At 49.3% G+C, this 17,820-nt stretch overlaps 1 protein-coding gene across 1 annotated transcript in view; it reads right to left on the bottom strand.

Annotated features, from left to right (window-relative positions):
* The window catches only part of DLG5 (discs large MAGUK scaffold protein 5), a 207,015-nt gene that overhangs the window by 104,118 nt on the left and 85,077 nt on the right, over positions 1 to 17,820 (bottom strand). The window contains exon 2 of the mRNA XM_065408068.1: positions 16,222 to 16,290. Coding sequence (XP_065264140.1) covers positions 16,222 to 16,290 — 69 coding nt within the window. The remainder of the gene's footprint in view (positions 1 to 16,221; positions 16,291 to 17,820) is intronic.

Genomic DNA, 17,820 nt, shown 5'->3' with positions numbered 1-17,820 from the left:
CCCCCGCTCCCTGTCCCCTGACTGCCCCGACCCCTATCCACACCCCCGCCCCCTGACAGGCCCCCTGGGACTCCCACGCCTATCCAACCCCCCCGTTTCCCATCCCGACACCCCCCCAGAACCTCCGCCCCCATCCAGCCTCCCCGTGCTCCCTGTCCCCTGACTGCCCCGACCCCTATCCACACCCCCGCCCCCTGAGAGCCCCACTTGGACTCCCACGCCTATCCAACCGTCCCCTGCTCCCTGTCCCCTGACCGCCCCCGGAACCCCCTGCCCCTTATCCAACCCCCCCGCTCCCCGCCCTCTTACCATGCTGCTCAGAGCAGCAGGAGCTCGCAGCCCCACCGCCCGCGCTGCCCGGCAGGAGGAGTGGGCCAGAGCGCTGGCAGCACGGCGCACTGAGGCTGCGGGGGAGGGGGGACAGCGGGGAGGCCTCCCAGGCCAGGAGCTCAGGGGCCGGGCAGGACAGTCCCGTGGGCCGGATGTGGCCCGCGGGCCGTAGTTTGCCCACCTCTGAGCTAATGTGTACTTACAAACCAGGCACACCATTCCCAAACTACAACAGCTACATTGCCTGATTTCATGGTTCACTGAAGGAAGAAAGGGATGGGGAAATGAGGCAATTTGCTAATGCTCTGTTCCTCTCCAATGCTTGAGGACATCAGACCCCAGATCGTCGAAGGGTTGTGGAGCTTTAGGATCATGCTAGACTCATTGCTACTTCTAGACATGCAGACTCCCACAGTGCCAATGACCTAGCCATAGCAATCCCTGCTTTCATCTCCTCCAGGTTAGATTACTGCAGCTCACTCTACCTGGGGCTGAATGCAACCAAAGCAGCTGACGTTGATGAAGCATGTCGTAGTGTGTCTCATAAGCAGCAATGTGAACACCTCATACCTGTGCTTCCTAAACGCCACTGCCTCCAATTCATTCAGTTGCGGAATTAAAAATCCTGGTCCTTATCTCCAAAGCCCTTAACAGACTGGGATCAGGCTGCCTCATCCTCCATAACCTTGCAACATAGCTACTCTCTTCAAGGACAACACAGCAGGAGACACCCTGGGTAAGACTACCAGCAACTGAGGGCAGAGCATTCTAGGCAGCAGGACCCAGGCTTTTGGACTCCTTGTCAAAAGAGATCAGTTTAAGTCTATGTGCAGATCAAAGTTCTTTTTCGGTAGGCGTTTCCCCAGGAACACTGCCCATAAATAAAAACTAATTAAAAGAAAAAGCCTTGTACATATAAACGCACACATCCCTGTAACCCCAGAGGAATGGATATATTTTTCTTCTTCAAACTTAGTTCTGCACTTAGATATCAAGGTGACAGGCATCTTGTAAATATAGATAATTCTCCTTCTTCTCCTCCAGGTCCTGCTGTTCCTCTGAAAAATCTCACTGAAGGCTTCTCCTCTGCTGAGGATTCCCAGTGCCTGGCAGGCTGCTCATGGCCTGGATACAAAGTGACATAGCATGCATCATTATAGAATGGAAGGTAGTTTAGGGCACCAGGTAGAGCAGAAATAGCCTATTCTTAATCCCTATGGAGTGCTGCTTCACAGAGCACCAAATGCCTTCCCCCACCCCTCAGTTTATTGTCCATCCAGAATGCCCATTGTCCTTCCCCAAGTCTCCTGGAAGAAATAACCACTATTCTCCTCCCTTAAGTAAATTAAAAACAAACAAAACCCAGCTAATTACTAAGCAACAAACCCGAAATAAAACAGAAATCTGTGGTAGAGGAAAGACATGTTCTCAGTGAAGGGACATCTGCCATGGGCAGGAGAGAGCCAACGGGCAGCAACTGCAGATGAATAACTGAGAAGAATGAAGAGGCAGCTCTTTCAGGAGGCATATAAGGACATAAAATTGATTTGTAGAGCTTTGCTACCATATTCCTGACAAAAAGGAGGAAGGGCTGAAATTTGCAGTCAGTACTGGTGACCAAGATTGCAGAGTATATACATTTATATACCAAGTTATTTATGGTTCTCTCTCTTCTCCCCCCCAGGTATTTCCCCACAACCCGTTCATGCCGTTTGCAGAGATACACAGCAGGACTCAGCAATTACCAGCTCTGTTCCATTTGCACACAGATTGGTGCTACTGCAATGCACATAATTAATATTACAATAAACCCTAGTCATCAACCAGGACCATATGCTAGACACTGTATGAAGTCTCACCAAAAAAGACAATCCCTGCCCCAAAGTGCTTATGCAGAATATTTATACTAACATCATCATGACTTATAAAAGAGTGGATACAACAATATTTTCATACATAAAGCTGTCCTGGACAGGAGCTACCTACCACTATTAAAGAAGATTAAACCGGAGGACAGGTGCCAAGACAATTCTGTTTTTATTATTTGATGTCAGGGCCTGAACATTAAACTCACCTACTCGCCCCAGCTGGTGAGTAGCTTTCCCTGACGAGTGGGGAAAGGATAACAAATCTAAGCTACAACTTTCTGCAGTCTAAACTCCAGTTTTTCAAAATGAAATTACATTGATACAATAGCCTTCGAAATATGAAAGGACAGTTACCTGTTCCATAACTGGTGTTCTTCGAGATGTGTTGCTCGTGTCTCTTCCACAGTAGGTGTGCGTGTTCGCTACGTGCACCAGTGCCGGAAGTTTTTCCCTTAGCAGTACCCGTACTGGGGGAGTGCCGCGGCGACCCCTGGAGTGGCGCCTGCATATCGCGCTATAAGGGGAGCCACACGCTCCCCCCACTCTCGGTTCCTTCTTACAGGACAACTCCGACAGAGGGGAAGGAGGGCGGGGTGTGGAGTAGACATGAGCAACACATCTCGAAGAACGCCAGTTACGGAACAGGTAACTGTCCTTTCTTCTTCGAGTGATTGCTCATGTGTATTCCACAGTAGGTGATTCCAAGCAATATCTGTTGGAGGTGGGTAGGAGTTCACGATAGACCGGGACGGAGTACTGCTCTGCCGAACCCGGCGTCGTCCCTAGACTGGGCAACGATCGTGTAATGCGAAGTAAATGTGTGAACTGAGGCCCAAGTGGCTGCCCTACAAATGTCTTAGACAGGGACATGGGCTATGTAGGCAGCTAATGAGGCCTGAGCCCTCGTAGAGTGTGCCCTAACGATCGGTGGCGGGGAAACCCCTGCCAGATCGTAACACGTGCGTATACATGAGGTGATCCAGCGGGAAAGACGCTGGGTGGAGATAGGTTGCCCCTTCACCCGCTCGGCTGAGGCAATAAAGAGCTGCGAGGATTTCCGGAATGGTTTGGTCTGATACAGGTAAAAGGCCAGTGCCCTACGCACATCGAGTGTGTGGAGGTGGCGCTCCTCGCTAGAGGAATGAGGCTTAGGACAGAGCACGGGGAGGAAGATGCTCTGTTCCATATGGAAGGCGGAGACCACCTTCAGGAGGAACGCTGGACTTTATCCCTGTGAAAGACTGTATAGGGGGGTTCCGAGGTCAAGGCCCTAAGGCCTGGTCTACACTACGACTTTAATTCGGATTTAGCTGCCTTAATTCGAATTAACGCTTGACCCGTCCACACAACGAAGCCATTTAATTCGAATTAAAGGGCCCTTTAATTCGATTTCTGTACTCCACCCCGACGAGCGGAGTAGCGCCAAAATCGAATTTGTCAATTCGAATTAGCGTTAGTGTGGCCGCAATTCGATGTTATTGGCCTCCAGGAGCTATCCCACAGTGCACCATTGTGACCGCTCTGGCCAGCAATCTGAACTCGCATGCACTGGCCAGGTGGACAGGAAAAGCCCCGGGAACATTTGAATTTCATTTCCTGTTTGCACAGCGTGGAGAGCACAGGTGACCACAGAGAGCTCATCAGCACAGGTAACCATGCAGGCTGATAATCGAAAAAGAGCACCAGCATGGACCGTACAGGAGGTACTGGATTTGATCTCTATATGGGGAGAGGATTCAGTGCTAGCTGAACTGCGTTCGAAAAGACGAAATGCCAAAACTTATGAAAAAATTTCCAAGGGCATGATGGAGAGAGGCCACAATAGGGACACAGATCAGTGCCGCGTGAAAGTCAAGGAGCTCAGACAAGCCTATCAAAAAGCAAAGGAGGCAAACGGTCGCTCCGGGTCAGAGCCGCGGACATGCCGCTTCTACGCTGAGCTAAATGCATTTCTAGGGGGGGCCGCCACCACTACCCCACCTCTGACTGTGGATTCCGAGCTGGGGATAATCTCATCAGGTACACCTGATGATTCCGTGGAAGGGGAAGAGGAGGAGGAGGAGGACGAGCTGGCAGAGAGCACCCAGCTCTCCGTTCTCCCCAACAGCCAGGAACTGTTTCTCACCCTGACTGAAGTACCCTCCCAAGCCTCCCAAGCCAGCACCCAAGACCATGACCCCATGGAAGGGACCTCAGGTGAGTTTACCTTTTAAAATAGAAAACATGGTTTAAAAGCAAGCATTTTTAATGTTTAATTTGCCCTGAGCACTTGGGATGCATTCGCAGCCAGTACAGCTACTGGAAAAGTCTGTTAACATGTCTGGGGATGGAGCGGAAATCCTCCAGGGACATCTCCATGAAGCTCTCCTGGAGGTACTCCAAAAGCCTTGCCACAAGGTTTCTGGGCAGTGCAGCCTTATTCCGTCCTCCATGGTAGGACACTTGACCACGCCATGCTAGTAGCAAGTAATCTGGTATCATTGCCTGACAGAGCCTGGCAGCGTATGGTCCCGGTGTTTGCTGGCATTCAAGCAACATCCGTTCTTTATCTTGCTGTGTAATCCTCAGGAGAGTGATATCGCTTAGGGTAACCTGGTTGAAATAAGGGAATTTAATTAAGGGGACTGAGGTGGCCGTTCCTACTGGGCTGTTTGCCTGTGGCTGAAAAGAAATCCTTCCCTGCATTTAGCCAAGTGCAAAGGGGGGGGGGGGGAGGATTGGCCCAGAGCTTTTCGCGTTTTGCTAGCAGGGATCTTCCCTGATACCAGCCAGGCGGTGGGGGGAGGGAGAAAGCACTCATCCCAGAGAATTCATGGCGGGTGGGGGGGGGGGGGGGTGGTGTTAGTTTGGTTCCTGCAGGGATCTTCCCTGATACCAGCCACGCGGTGGGGGGAGGGAGAAAGCACTCATCCCAGAGAATTCATGGCGGGTGTGGGGGTGGTGGTGTTAGTTTGGTTCCTGCAGGGATCTTCCCTGATACCAGCCACGCGGTGGGGGGAGGGAGAAAGCACTCATCCCAGAGAATTCATGGCGGGTGGGGGGGGGGGGGGTGTTAGTTTGGTTCCTGCAGGGATCTTCCCTGATACCAGCCACGCGGTGGGGGGAGGGAGAAAGCACTCATCCCAGAGAATTCATGGCGGGTGTGGGGGGGGGGGTGTTAGTTTGGTTCCTGCAGGGATCTTCCCTGATACCAGCCACGCGGTGGGGGGAGGGAGAAAGCACTCATCCCAGAGAATTCATGGCGGGTGGGGGGGGGGTGTTAGTTTGGTTCCTGCAGGGATCTTCCCTGATACCAGCCACGCGGTGGGGGGAGGGAGAAAGCACTCATCCCAGAGAATTGGATGGGGGGGGGGGTGTTAACCTTCAGCAGCAGAAAACAAGCTAACAGGAAAACTGCAGCACAACGGGCTTTGCTTGGTATGTGGGAAAGCAGGGCGCAGAAGCCTAAAGACAGTGGCTTACCATGGCAGCATGCAAGGTGAATTCTGTTGCCCCGACCTGCGTCTGTGATCTCTAGCAGCAAAGCCACAGGCACTCAATATTAAGAGGCAAAATGCGACCTTGCACAGAAATCACATGTGCTATGTAATGTGAATAGTATACACCGTGAAAGAGTATAAGCATTGTTCTGAAAAATGTATCTTTTAAAAAAATTCTCTCCTTTTTTCACTCCCTCCAGCAGGTGCAAATGTTTCAAGCCTCCCTCCTCCTTCCCGAAGGCTATCCCAGATAAGGCGTCGTAAAAAAAAGACGAGAGAAGAGATGTTTTCCGAAATCATGCAATCCACCAGGAATGAAAGAGCTCATCTGAATGAGTGGAAGGAGACGGTTTGCAAGTATAGGAAAGAAGCCAGTGACCGTGAGGACAGGAGGGACCAACGTGAGGACATGAGGGACCAACGTGAGGACAGAAGGGACCAACGTGAGGAGAGGAGAGACGCTCGAGATGAGAGGTGGCGGCAGGAAGATCAGAGGAGTCGGGAAGCAACGCTGGGGCTGCTGCGTGAGCAAACAGACATGCTCCGGCGTCTGGTGGAGCTTCAGGAACGGCTGCTGGAGAACAGAGTGCCGCTACAGCCCCTGTATAACCCCCCTACCTCCTCACCATGTTCCATAGCCTCCACACCCAGACGTGTAAGAACACGGGGGGGGAGGCTCCGTACACCCTCCCATTCCACCCCAGTGGACAGCCCAAGCAAAAGGCTGCCATTTTTTTAACCTTTTTTTACTGGGCTTTTCCTTCCCGCAGATCCTCCTCCCAAACCCCACTCAGGTTCTGTGCCGCTACAGCCCCTGTATAACCCCCCTACCTCCTCACCATGTTCCATAGCCTCCACACCCAGATGTGTAAGAACACGGGGGGGGAGGCTCCGTACACCCTCCCATTCCACCCCAGTGGACAGCCCAAGCAAAAGGCTGCCATTTTCTTAACCTTTTTTTACTGGGCTTTTCCTTCCCGCTGATCCTCCTCCCAAACCCCACTCAGGTTCTCTCCCTCTTTTTATAATCAATTAATAAAGAATAAATGATTTTTAAACAATGGTGACTTTATTTCCTTTGAAAGCAAGCTGGGGGAAGGGGGAAGGGTGGGTTCCTTACAGAGAATGAGTCAATAAAGGGGGCGGGTTTTCAGGAAGGATAAACAAACATAAATTTCACACTGTAGCCTGGCCAGTCATGAAACTGGTTTTCAAAGCTTCCCTAATGCGCAGCGCTTCATCGTGTGCTCTTCTAATCGCCCTGGTGTCTGGCTGCGAGTAATCAGCAGCCAGGCGATTTGCCTCAGCCTCCCACCCTGCCATAAAGGTCTCCCCCTTGCTCTCACAGAGATTGTGAAGCACACAGCAAGCAGTAATAACAATGGGGATATTGGTTTGGCTGAGGTCTGAGCGAGTCAATAAGGATCGCCAGCGACCTTTTAAACGGCCAAATGCACATTCTACCACCATTCTGCACTTGCTCAGCCTGTAGTTGAACAACTCCTGACTCCTGTCCAGGCTGCCTGTGTATGGCTTCATGAGCCATGGCATTAAGGGGTAGGCTGGGTCCCCAAGAATAACAATTGGCATTTCAACATCCCCCACGGTTATTTTCTGGTCCGGAAAGTAAGTCCCTTGCTGCAGCCGTTTAAACAGATTGGTGTTCCTGAAGACGCGAGCGTCATGAACCCTTCCCGGCCAGCCCACATGGATGTTGGTGAAACGTCCCTTGTGATCCACAAGTGCTTGCAGCACCATTGAGAAGTACCCCTTGCGGTTTATGTACTGGGTACCCTGGTGCTCCGGTGCCAAGATAGGAATATGGGTTCCATCTATTGCCCCACCACAGTTAGGGAATCCCATTGCAGCAAAGCCATCCACTATGACCTGCACATTTCTCAGAGTCACTACCTTTCGTAGCAGCACCTCCGTGATTGCTTTGGCTACTTGCATCACAGCAGCCCCCACAGTAGATTTGCCCACTCCAAATTGATTCCCGACTGACCGGTAGCTGTCTGGCGTTGCAAGCTTCCACAGGGCTATCGCCACTCGCTTCTCAACTGTGAGGGCTGCTCTCATCTTGGTATTCTGGCGCTTCAGGGCAGGGGAAAGCAAGTCACAAAGTTCCATGAAAGTGCCCTTACGCATGCGAAAGTTTCTCAGCCACTGGGAATCGTCCCACACCTGCAACACTATGCGGTCCCACCAGTCTGTGCTTGTTTCCCGGGCCCAGAATCGGCGTTCAAAGCCTATAACCTGGCCCATTAACATCATAATCTCCAAAGCACCGGGGCCCGCGGTCTCAGAGAATTCTGTGTCCGTGTCCATGTCCTCATCACGCTGGTCGCTGCGCTGCAATCGCCGCCTCCTCCTCCTCGCCTCTTTTTTCTGGTCCTGTGTAAGCATAAACTCCACGAGAAAGCGCGAGGTGTTTATAATGTTCAAGACTGCGTTCTGGAGCACAACGGGATCCATGCTTGATGCAGAATGGAGTCTGCAGAGTTCACTCAGGAAAAAAGGCGCGAAATGGTTGTCTGCCGTTGCTTTCAGGGAGGGAGGGGGAGGCTGTACCCAGAACTACCTGCGACAATGTTTTTTGCCCCATCATGCACTGGGGTCTCAACCCAGAATTCCAAGGGGGGTGGAGACTGCGGGAACTATGGGATAGCTATGTAAAAGCTACCCACAATGCAACGCTCTGGAAATCGATGCTACTATGGTAGCTTGGACGCAAACCACCGAATTAATGGTGCCTAGTGTGGCCGAATACATTCGAATTTATAAAATCGGTTTCCTAAATTCGAATTATATAAATTCGAATTAATCCTGTAGTGTAGACATACCCTAAGTTCCGAGACGCATCGGGCCGACGTGATCGCTACAAGGAAGACCACCTTCTACGAGAGGTGAGACCAGGAACACGTGGCCAGGGGTTCAAAGGGAGGCCCCCGTGAGTCGGGACAAAACCGGGTTTAGGTCCCATTGCGGCACAGGGGGTCTAGTGTACAGAAAGGCTGGCATACCGAAACGGAATCCCTTGCAGCATATTGCTCGGGTAAGACCAACATTGAAGGGAAGCCAGTATCGGGGACGGAACCGTGAGGATCTTGTCCAACCCGTCCCGGGCCTGAGAGAACTGGGAGGCTAGCCAGAGCTGAAGGGGCCTCATTCGGAGTCTGGCATGGCGGACCACGTACGTACATGCCGCCATGTGGCCCAGAATTCGAAGGCACGCTCTCGCCGTCGTCACCGGGAAGGCCGTGACCGAGGCGATGAGATCTCTCAGTGCCTCGAACCTGTCTAGGGGGAGAGAGGCTGTGGCCCTCGAGGAGTCCAGTAGCGCTCCAATGAACTCTATGCACTGAAATGGAACTAAGGTTGATCTGGTCTCGTTCACCACTAGGCCGAGACCAGCACATGTCGAGAGGAGCAGTCCCACGTGGGTCTTTACCTCAGAATGCGAGTCGCCCTTGAGAAGCCAATCGTCCAGGTATGGGAAGATCTGGACCCCCCCTCCCACCTGAGGTAGGCCGCTACCACGGCCATACACTTCGTAAAAACCCTGGGTGCTATGGATAGGCCAAAAGGGAAGACCGCAAACTGATAGTGGTCTAACCCTACTAGGAAGCGAAGAAAGCACCTGTGCCCCTCGAAAATATGGATGTGAAAGTATGCGTCCTGGAGGTCCAGGGATGCATACCAGTCCCCCGGGTCCAGGGAGGGGATAATAGAGGCCAGGGACACCATGCAGAACTTGGAGCGGGCCAAAAAACGGGCCTGAGGCCCCCTTTGGCCTTCGGGATCAGGAAGTACCAGGAGTTTGCCTTGGAATTCTACTGGTACTCTTTCCACCACCCCCAGGTGCAGTAGACGGTCCACCTCCTGACCTAGGAGGAGGGCATGCTCCGGGTCCCCCGGGACTACCGGGGAGGGTGGGTGGTTTGGTGGGGGTGAGGTGAACTGCAACATGTAGCCCCTGGAAATGGTGCTGAGGACCCACTGGTCTGATGTTATACAGGACCACGCCACGTGGAAGGCAGACAAACAGTTGCAGAACACAAACTTTATTAACCGGGGGGACTCCCTGGCAACTGGCCCAGTGCCCCCCTACAAATAGTCAAAACCGCCTCTTCCCTGCCTCTTGCCCTTAGAGGGTCCAGGCTGCGGGGCGGAGCGGGACTGCCACTGAGACCGGCATTTTTGGTCCTTCTGTCTCTTATACAGGGGCTCGTATCTGCTCCTCGCAGGTTGAGCCGACGGTTGCGGCCTGGCCTTCTCCTTAGCTGGCGGGACGCAGAGGCCCAAGGTCTGCAGGGTGGTACGGGAATCCTTCATCCCATGCAGCCTGACATCCGTCTGGTCCACAAAGAGCGCTTTTCCATCAAACGGAAGGTCTTGCATAAGGGATTGGGCCTCCGACAACAGACCCGACAAGAGGAGCCACGACGCCCTACGCATGGAAATCGCGAAAGCCATTGAGCAGGCTGCAATGTCAGCTGCATCTGATGCCACTTGCAGGGCCGTTTTTGCTGCCGCCACCCCCTCTTCCACCAGAGCCTTGAAGTCCTTCCTGTCCTGATCTGGGAGGAGGGTCTCAAACTTAGGCAGAGACTCCCAAAGGTTAAAGTCATATCTGCTCAGTAAGGCCTGGTGGTTGGCTACCCTAAGCTGGAAACTCGCAGAGGAATAAAGCTTTCTACTGAAGGAGTCCAGTTGTTTGGCGTCCTTATTTTTGGGGGTGGGTGCGGGCTGGCCCTATCACTCCCTGTGGTTCACCGACTCTACCACAAGCGAGTTAGGTGCCGGGTGGGAATAGAGGTATTTGCGGTCCGTGGCCGGCACAAAGTACTTCCTTTCAGCCTTCTTGGAGATTGGGGCCAAGGAGGCAGGAGTTTGCCACAGGATGTTAGAAATGTTGGCTATACCCTGGTGCAGGGGCAGAGCCAAGCGGCCCGGTGCCAAGGGAGACAACACGTTGAAGAGGGAATCGGGTGGGCCCTCCATCTCCTCAGCCTGCAGCTGGAGGCTGGAAGCCACCCGCTTTAGCAGGTCTTGGTGCACCTTGAAGTCCTCCTGTGGGACTGAAGGTGGAGGCGCCGTTATGGTGTCGTCCGGTGCCAGGGAGAGGGCCCGCACGGAGCCGAGGACCTCAGTCGGTACCGGGGGGTCGAGCCCCAGATCAGAGTCCGGGCACGGATCTGCTGACTTGTGGCCCGCCGGCTTGTCTCTTAGATGGCCGGACGAGGCCGATGGAGCCTGAGATGCTCCAGCAACCAAGCGGGCCCCCGTCTCGGCAGGCATCGGTGGCCACGGAGCCCATTGGCACTACTGCCCTTGCCACGGGACCCCTTGCCACTGACCCAGCTGGGAGCCCGGTGGCGCTACCTGCCCCGATTGATCCGCGCGGACTGAGGATGGGCGGCTGGGTGCTGAGGCCGAGGTCACCGTCGAGTGCACGGTCTCATGAGAGCGGTAGGAGTGGCGGTGCCTGCAACGCCATCTCCCTCAGGACCTGGACCTCGACATCGAGGAACGGTACCTGCCCGAAGTGCTGCTTCGGTACTCGTGACGGCGTCGGGAGGTCTGGTGTCTCTGCGCCGAGGCATCGCGGGGGGAGTCTCAAGCGTGACGTCTAGGCGAGCGGGAAGTGGAACTGGAACGACGACGTCTATCCCGTCGAGAGCGGCTGCGGTAGTAGCACCGCAAAGGGGAATGATCCTGGTGCCTCTCTCGGTGCCTACGCTCGCTGACAGGTGGCGTCGAGGGTCCCCGAGATTCCCGGCCGGCTGGCAACCCGGATGGCCTGGCCGGCGTCAAGGGCGGGCGTGAACTACAGGAAGATTGGTTGCGGCGCCAAGCAGTGCGGGGAGGGGTCCTCGGAATGGGAACTGCGTCCCATCGAGGAGGGTTGGTGGGCACGCAAAGGAGGCTTGCCGCAGTACCAGGGGCCCGTCCCTGGTACTGTGTGCCCAGAACCGGCAGGCTCAATGACTTTCAGAGCCTGCATTGCCTCCGGTGTCGACGGCATCTGTACCGGTGGGGATGCGCGCACGGACGGCGCCAGGCTGCTCAACGCGGGACCAGCCTCCCCTCTTTCCTTGTCTCTGCACCGCTGCGAGGTAGGGCCCTTCCCCTGTTTCTTGGAGGGAGGCCAGTGCCAGCTGGTCGAGGGGGCCTCGCTACGCACCGACGACGCGGCGGCGGGTGCCGAGTCCATTTGGCGCGCCGGAGTTGGGGCCAGCACCAACTCCATCAGGAGTGCTCGAAATCTAATGTCTCTCTCCTTCTTGATCCTTGGCTTGAACGACCTGCAGATCTTACAACGGTCACTGATGTGAGTCTCACCCAGGCAGCGGAGACACTCAGCGTGCGGGTCACTCCTAGGCATAGAACGGCGACAGGAGTCGCATGACTTGAAGCCTGGGGAATGGGGCATGCCCCGAGCACACACTAACAACTGAAGAAACAATCCACGAATGGAACCACTAAGGTCGAGAAGAAAGGCTGCAGCAGAGCTGGAGCACAAAGTTCCGACTACCTTCACTGGCGGCAAGAAGGAACTGAGGGTGCGGGGAGCACGTCGCTCCCCTTATAGCGCGATATGCAGGCGCCACTCCAGGGGTCGCCGCGGTGCTCCCCCAGTACGGGTATTGCTAAGGGAAAAACTTCCGGCACCGGTGCACATGGCGAGCATGCACACCTACTGTGGAATACACATAAGCAATCACTCAAAGAAGAACTCTCTTTCTGAATCCGCTGATTGTTCCAGAGCTTTCCCAAGACACTGATCAGTTTCACTGATGCTATTCAGAATCCTGTGGCAGCTGTGAAATTAACAAGAATCTTTTCAGTTTTACTCTGTCTCAATTTATTCGAGCTATTTCAGGACAGGATCACCTAATGAAGACAGGGGAGGGCAGCAGATACCACCACCCCAAGGCAGCCAGGATGCTCTGGGCTGGAAAGACTAAGAAAGAATCTTCTCCATTTCAACAGTCAGGGAAGGGGAGGATGGGGGGGTGGGGGAAAGAGAGAAGTGATTCAGATTTAAAAGACATATTAGGCTACAGGCTGCTATGAAATATGGAGACCACAAGCAGGGTCCAAGGTTAGATCATCTCTCTTCTAGGTGGCTTGGGGCAGGATTTGGGTTTCTCTCTCACGTGCTTCCCTGAGGCCTTATTAGAAGCTCTCAAATCTTCTGTATTTGCCTCCAGCAATTAGTAGTCCCAGTTCTGAGCCCTATTTGACATAATCAAGTGGAGCGGAACTAAAATTTTGTAAAATATGGATCCTAGATGAACCTCTCTTTCCCCCATGAAAGAGAAACAGGTGGATTCAAGAAACCTACATATATACATACATACACACACACCCAAACTGATGCCAAAGTGGATCTGTTTGAAGATTTACATTTCATCCAGAGGACATTTCTAACAGATTACTTTTCCCTTTCTTCCATATTGTGAGCATTTCACATACAAAATCTGTCAGTTTCATTGCACAGAATGTTCTATTAGTGAAAATTTATTTCAGTATACATTGTTACATGTAATTTCTGAAACACTGTGGCAACTTAGTAACCGCTAGGATTCCATTCAAGGAAGCCATATGAAGCCTTCAGGGTGCTGGCATGCAAACAGTTTCAGTTGTGATGGCTTGTCACTCAACAAATCAAACAGTGTTAAAAGAATTTAGCTGTAGTTGTGAGGTGACTTGCAAACATAAAGAGCTTTTTCCTATATGCTGGTAATTAAGAGGCAAAAATATCCACTGTTCCATAAGAATACAATGAAAATATTATTCCCTGCTTAGAGGGGGAAAAGTGACTGGATACAAATTACAGTTACATAAATGAACAGAATGTTGTGCCCTACAGTCTGGCTGCAGAATTAACAAGTGTCAGCTTCAAACAACAAAGTGAGTTCATTTACCTGTGCACTATATACACTACACTTACTAAATTATTTCAAGGAAGCTGAACTATGAAGAATCCTAAAACTACAAATATTGATCGTTCAACATCTTTAATAGACCGCGTTCAGTCCATGTTAAGAGATGTTCCATCATTGCCAATTCTTAATAGGATCGAGGCATCCCCTGAAGAGGTTTGTGTCCTTTAACTAAATACACAAGTCAAATTGTCACAGAGCAACATGGACTTTAGTGTCAAAATGAAAGTAGTTTGCAAGAACTCTGCATCAAGACCCTGGGTCATATCTTGGACCACTGGATAGGTAAGGAAGATCTTGTCACATTCTGAAGAATTTTCCTCTGGATTTTGCAGAGTTTAGGAACAATCCACTGTAATTTTAAAAGTAAGACTCTGTTCCAAAGTACATTGAATTCAACAGAAAGACTCCCATTGAGTTCAACAGGCTTTGGATTGGGTCCTTAATTATTTATACTGCTGAGCTGTTTTACGTATTAGCTTTAATTTACCTCTTTTTTTTTTTTTTTTTTTAATTCTCCTACCTACATGAGCTCTTTCATTCCCCTTTCCCCCAGTTATTACCAGTTCCTACCTAATAAATTAGGGTTCTACTCCGTCCACAGTGGGAGGATGAACACACAAAACATTAATAGACAATATGAGTATTTGTAGCTAACATTTGCAGTTTCATTCTTGTGAAACTTCCTGTGAAACGTCTGGCAAATGAATCCAACCACATTGGGTAAAATAAAACAGCTGCTTATTTCTGTTAAAAGCAAGCAACAGTGAAATAATTAATATGTTGGCATATGAGATGCCACTATTAAGTTTCAGTGTTAACAACATTTGAAATGTGGCAGTTCATGACTCAGGGCTACTGTTTGTGGTTAACTACAGACTCTAGATGACAGGACTACATTGGTCCACATTTAGCAGAAGTACATCTTTGTATCCAGAAGAGCTAGAAAAAAAAATTTTTTTTTGAACATAAGCCTGAGTTCTGCAAAAAATATCGGAAAGACCTGAAGTCTATAGACATGCCCTAAACCTGCACTAAGGCATGGAATTTCTGCAACTTATTTTAAAAAAGTGACATTAATAAAATCCAAATAAAAATAGTGCTGAGTTACAACAAGATCACAAAGATCTCTTTTCTGTTATTCTTATTGTAGGCACTGAGCTAGTGGCTGGAATAACAGTAATTCCAAAGGAAAATAGCTGTATTTCACAAAACACTTTCATATGATGATACCCTGGTTTGGATGACAGTATAAATCACAAGATGACAAATTATTTAGAACAGAAATGGAAAAAAAAATGATGTGATTGCAGCTGCATCAAGGCCAGTCACACAAATCCCTCCCCCCCCCCCCTGCATTTTCAGAAAATACGCACCTGACAGACAGGTAGTAGGAAAATGGAAGGCACATTATGTATAGCTTGCCGGGATACACTGCTGGAGAAGGAGTGATGTAAAATGTTTTTATACTCTCAAAAGACAACTTTTAATCCACTCATCTCTTCTCTATTAAAATTATCAAAACTGCAAAATTTAAATAATCCTATTCCAACCATTTAGTATGTCCATCTACAGTACTAAAAAGTTTCTTTTGCCAAGAAACAGATTGAATATATGTTTTTCTTTTTAAAAATAAAAACGTACACAGCTTCCATATGCTGGCAGCCACCATGCAAGTTTAGTCTTGAAAACAATTTGCAGTGTCACATCTTTCCATTATTTCAGCAAATAGTTTTAGTCAAGACTGAAATCTTGTTCTTGCATGTTGGAGTTAAAGGACGTCTTTAGACATTGGATTGAACTTTAACAGGCAACTGACTTGTCTTGTGCTGTCAGAGAAATCTACAGATGTCTGATGCAACACTGGAACTTTAAAACGCAGGAGTCCATGACCTCTATTTAAGATTAATCACTTTTATGCAAATTTCACAAACATTTTATTTGTATACATGGAAAGCTGAATAAACTGGTAGCCAAGCTCGCTATTTCAGCTCATTTTTATTTTAGACCACACTTCACTCCCTCCAACTTCCTAAATATCATTTTCACCCCCACTCTCTTAAAAACGTACAAGAAAGTAAAGTAACCAATCCTATTAAGAACAAAAGGAATATTACAGTCACTCCTGAAGTTCTGCAGCAACTGGACAAAGTTTAAAGAGTTGGATAACTTTAGCTAAACTAGTTTTCATTCTCTTTTTCAGGGTTTTTTTTTTTTATATCTGATTATGACCTACAAGTTAAAATACACAGGTACCATTATAACAACACTGCTGTTATTATGGTCATTTAATATATATAAACTTAGTTATGTCATGTAACTCAGATGATTTTAAACAGATTTTATTGGCTGCTCATTGCTAAGCAATTACGTTTAGCTATAAAAACGTTTGTCCCTGCAATACAAATGGAGTATATGCTTTATCATTGTGCAGACATATGCAGTTCACGCTCATAGTTCAACATACATTCAACATTTGTTACTATGCAAAACCCGGAGGGATCCATTCATCCTTCCAATAGTGACTATTTAAAATGTATACCCCACTGAAAAGCGTACACTTTAAGCTCTTCCATATAATACTTTACTCACCAATGCTACTGAGAGAACTGCTACTTTCGGAATCAGATGGCATTATGGACAGCACACTGTAAGTAGACCCTGAAATAAAAAAACAAAACAAAACAAAACCACAAAAAGTTAGTTTTCTTGCTTCGCTCCCCACCCCCCCAGCTTCCCTTCAATTCCTCAAGAAAACATTTGTGCCAATCTCTTAACAGGTCAAACCAAAGGTACAAAACAGAGGCATCTCTGCTGAGATCCGGGAAAGAGTTTGTTGTTTACCGAGGCACTTCTACAGCATATCACTAGAATGGTATATCAGTAATCGGAATACCTGTGGTCACTGGCTTCCTTTTTCATTAACCATTCTTATTCAGCGGCATTACCCCTAATCAAACAATTACTTCTCCCAGCACTTGAGAGACAGTAATGTCCGGCATAGTTCAAGACTTCCAAAAGGAGGCCTACACTACTGGCGCTTTCCTGTTTTTGAGACACACCAAAGCTTCTATCTGGTCATGGCACCTAATTAGGATATGCTGACCCTCAAGAAGCCATTCCCAAGCTTAAAGAACTAATTTCACTGCTTGGGCTTCAATAAATCCAGGCTGCCTCCATTTGCTTCTTTCAAGTAGCCACTCTTACAAGACGAGAGCCTCAACACTATTTTGCTAATATTGGAAGATTCTGAAGGCTGGGATCTTTTATTATTATTATTATGAAGAAAGTAAGCTAGAATTTATTTACAAGAACAAACAGAAAGACAGGTCCCTAATTGAAGAGCTGGCTATCAAATAGAACACTATCTCCTCTCCACCCACCCCACCCCCCCAAAAAAAATCCACCACAGGAAAGAGTGAGGGAAGGGGGTTATCAACTATAAGATAAGTGGCACAACAAGGGAATTTCCATTGGGATATGAAGTCCATCCTCCAGGAACCTGGCCTTAGGCTGAACGTGGCTGTAAAAGACTCTTCTCTTTTTTTATTCTCCTAATTCTTTCCTCTCGTGCTTTAAGGTTTGTTTCTTCCAGGTTCCTTGGGATTAACAGCTGAAGCACTGGAATCTATGTTTCCAGTACAGGAAGCAAAAAAAAAAAAAAAAAAAAGACTAGGAAATAAGAAAAAGATAGAAGGCTTTCTTGCTTTCCATCCTTTCAGATATGTCTCAACCTACCCCTCCCCCCAGACCAATTGGTTATTTGAAGGAGGAAAGAGAAGACATATGACAAATAACAGAAGCCTCCTCCGCCCCATCTCTCCCTCCACTCCCACCACCACCATCTCACACTACAAAATAAAATTAATATCAAAAACTGTGGCCCAGATCTTCAGCTGGAATAAATTGGTGTAGCTTCATGGATTTCAATAGAGCTATGCCAATTTACACTAGCTGAGGATCTAACCCTGAATTTGATAAAACAGGAGCAAATGCTGCACAGATGAAAGCAATGTCAAAGAAGTATGGTGATGCCACAATCAATCCTTTGAAGCAGACTCTCTAGCTTCACTAACAAAAAAAAAATACATACAAGAGGAATTGGGTTATTTTAACTGACAATTTTTTGCAAAGAGAGTTTCAAAATGCACTGGTTATTGAATAATTCTAATTGATTATATAAGTTGTATA

This window comes from Emys orbicularis, chromosome 7 (assembly GCF_028017835.1).
Source record: "Emys orbicularis isolate rEmyOrb1 chromosome 7, rEmyOrb1.hap1, whole genome shotgun sequence".
NCBI classification, from domain to species: domain Eukaryota; kingdom Metazoa; phylum Chordata; order Testudines; family Emydidae; genus Emys; species Emys orbicularis.
The sequence above is the reverse complement of the archived record's forward strand: the minus strand, read 5'-3'. Positions and strand labels throughout refer to the sequence as shown.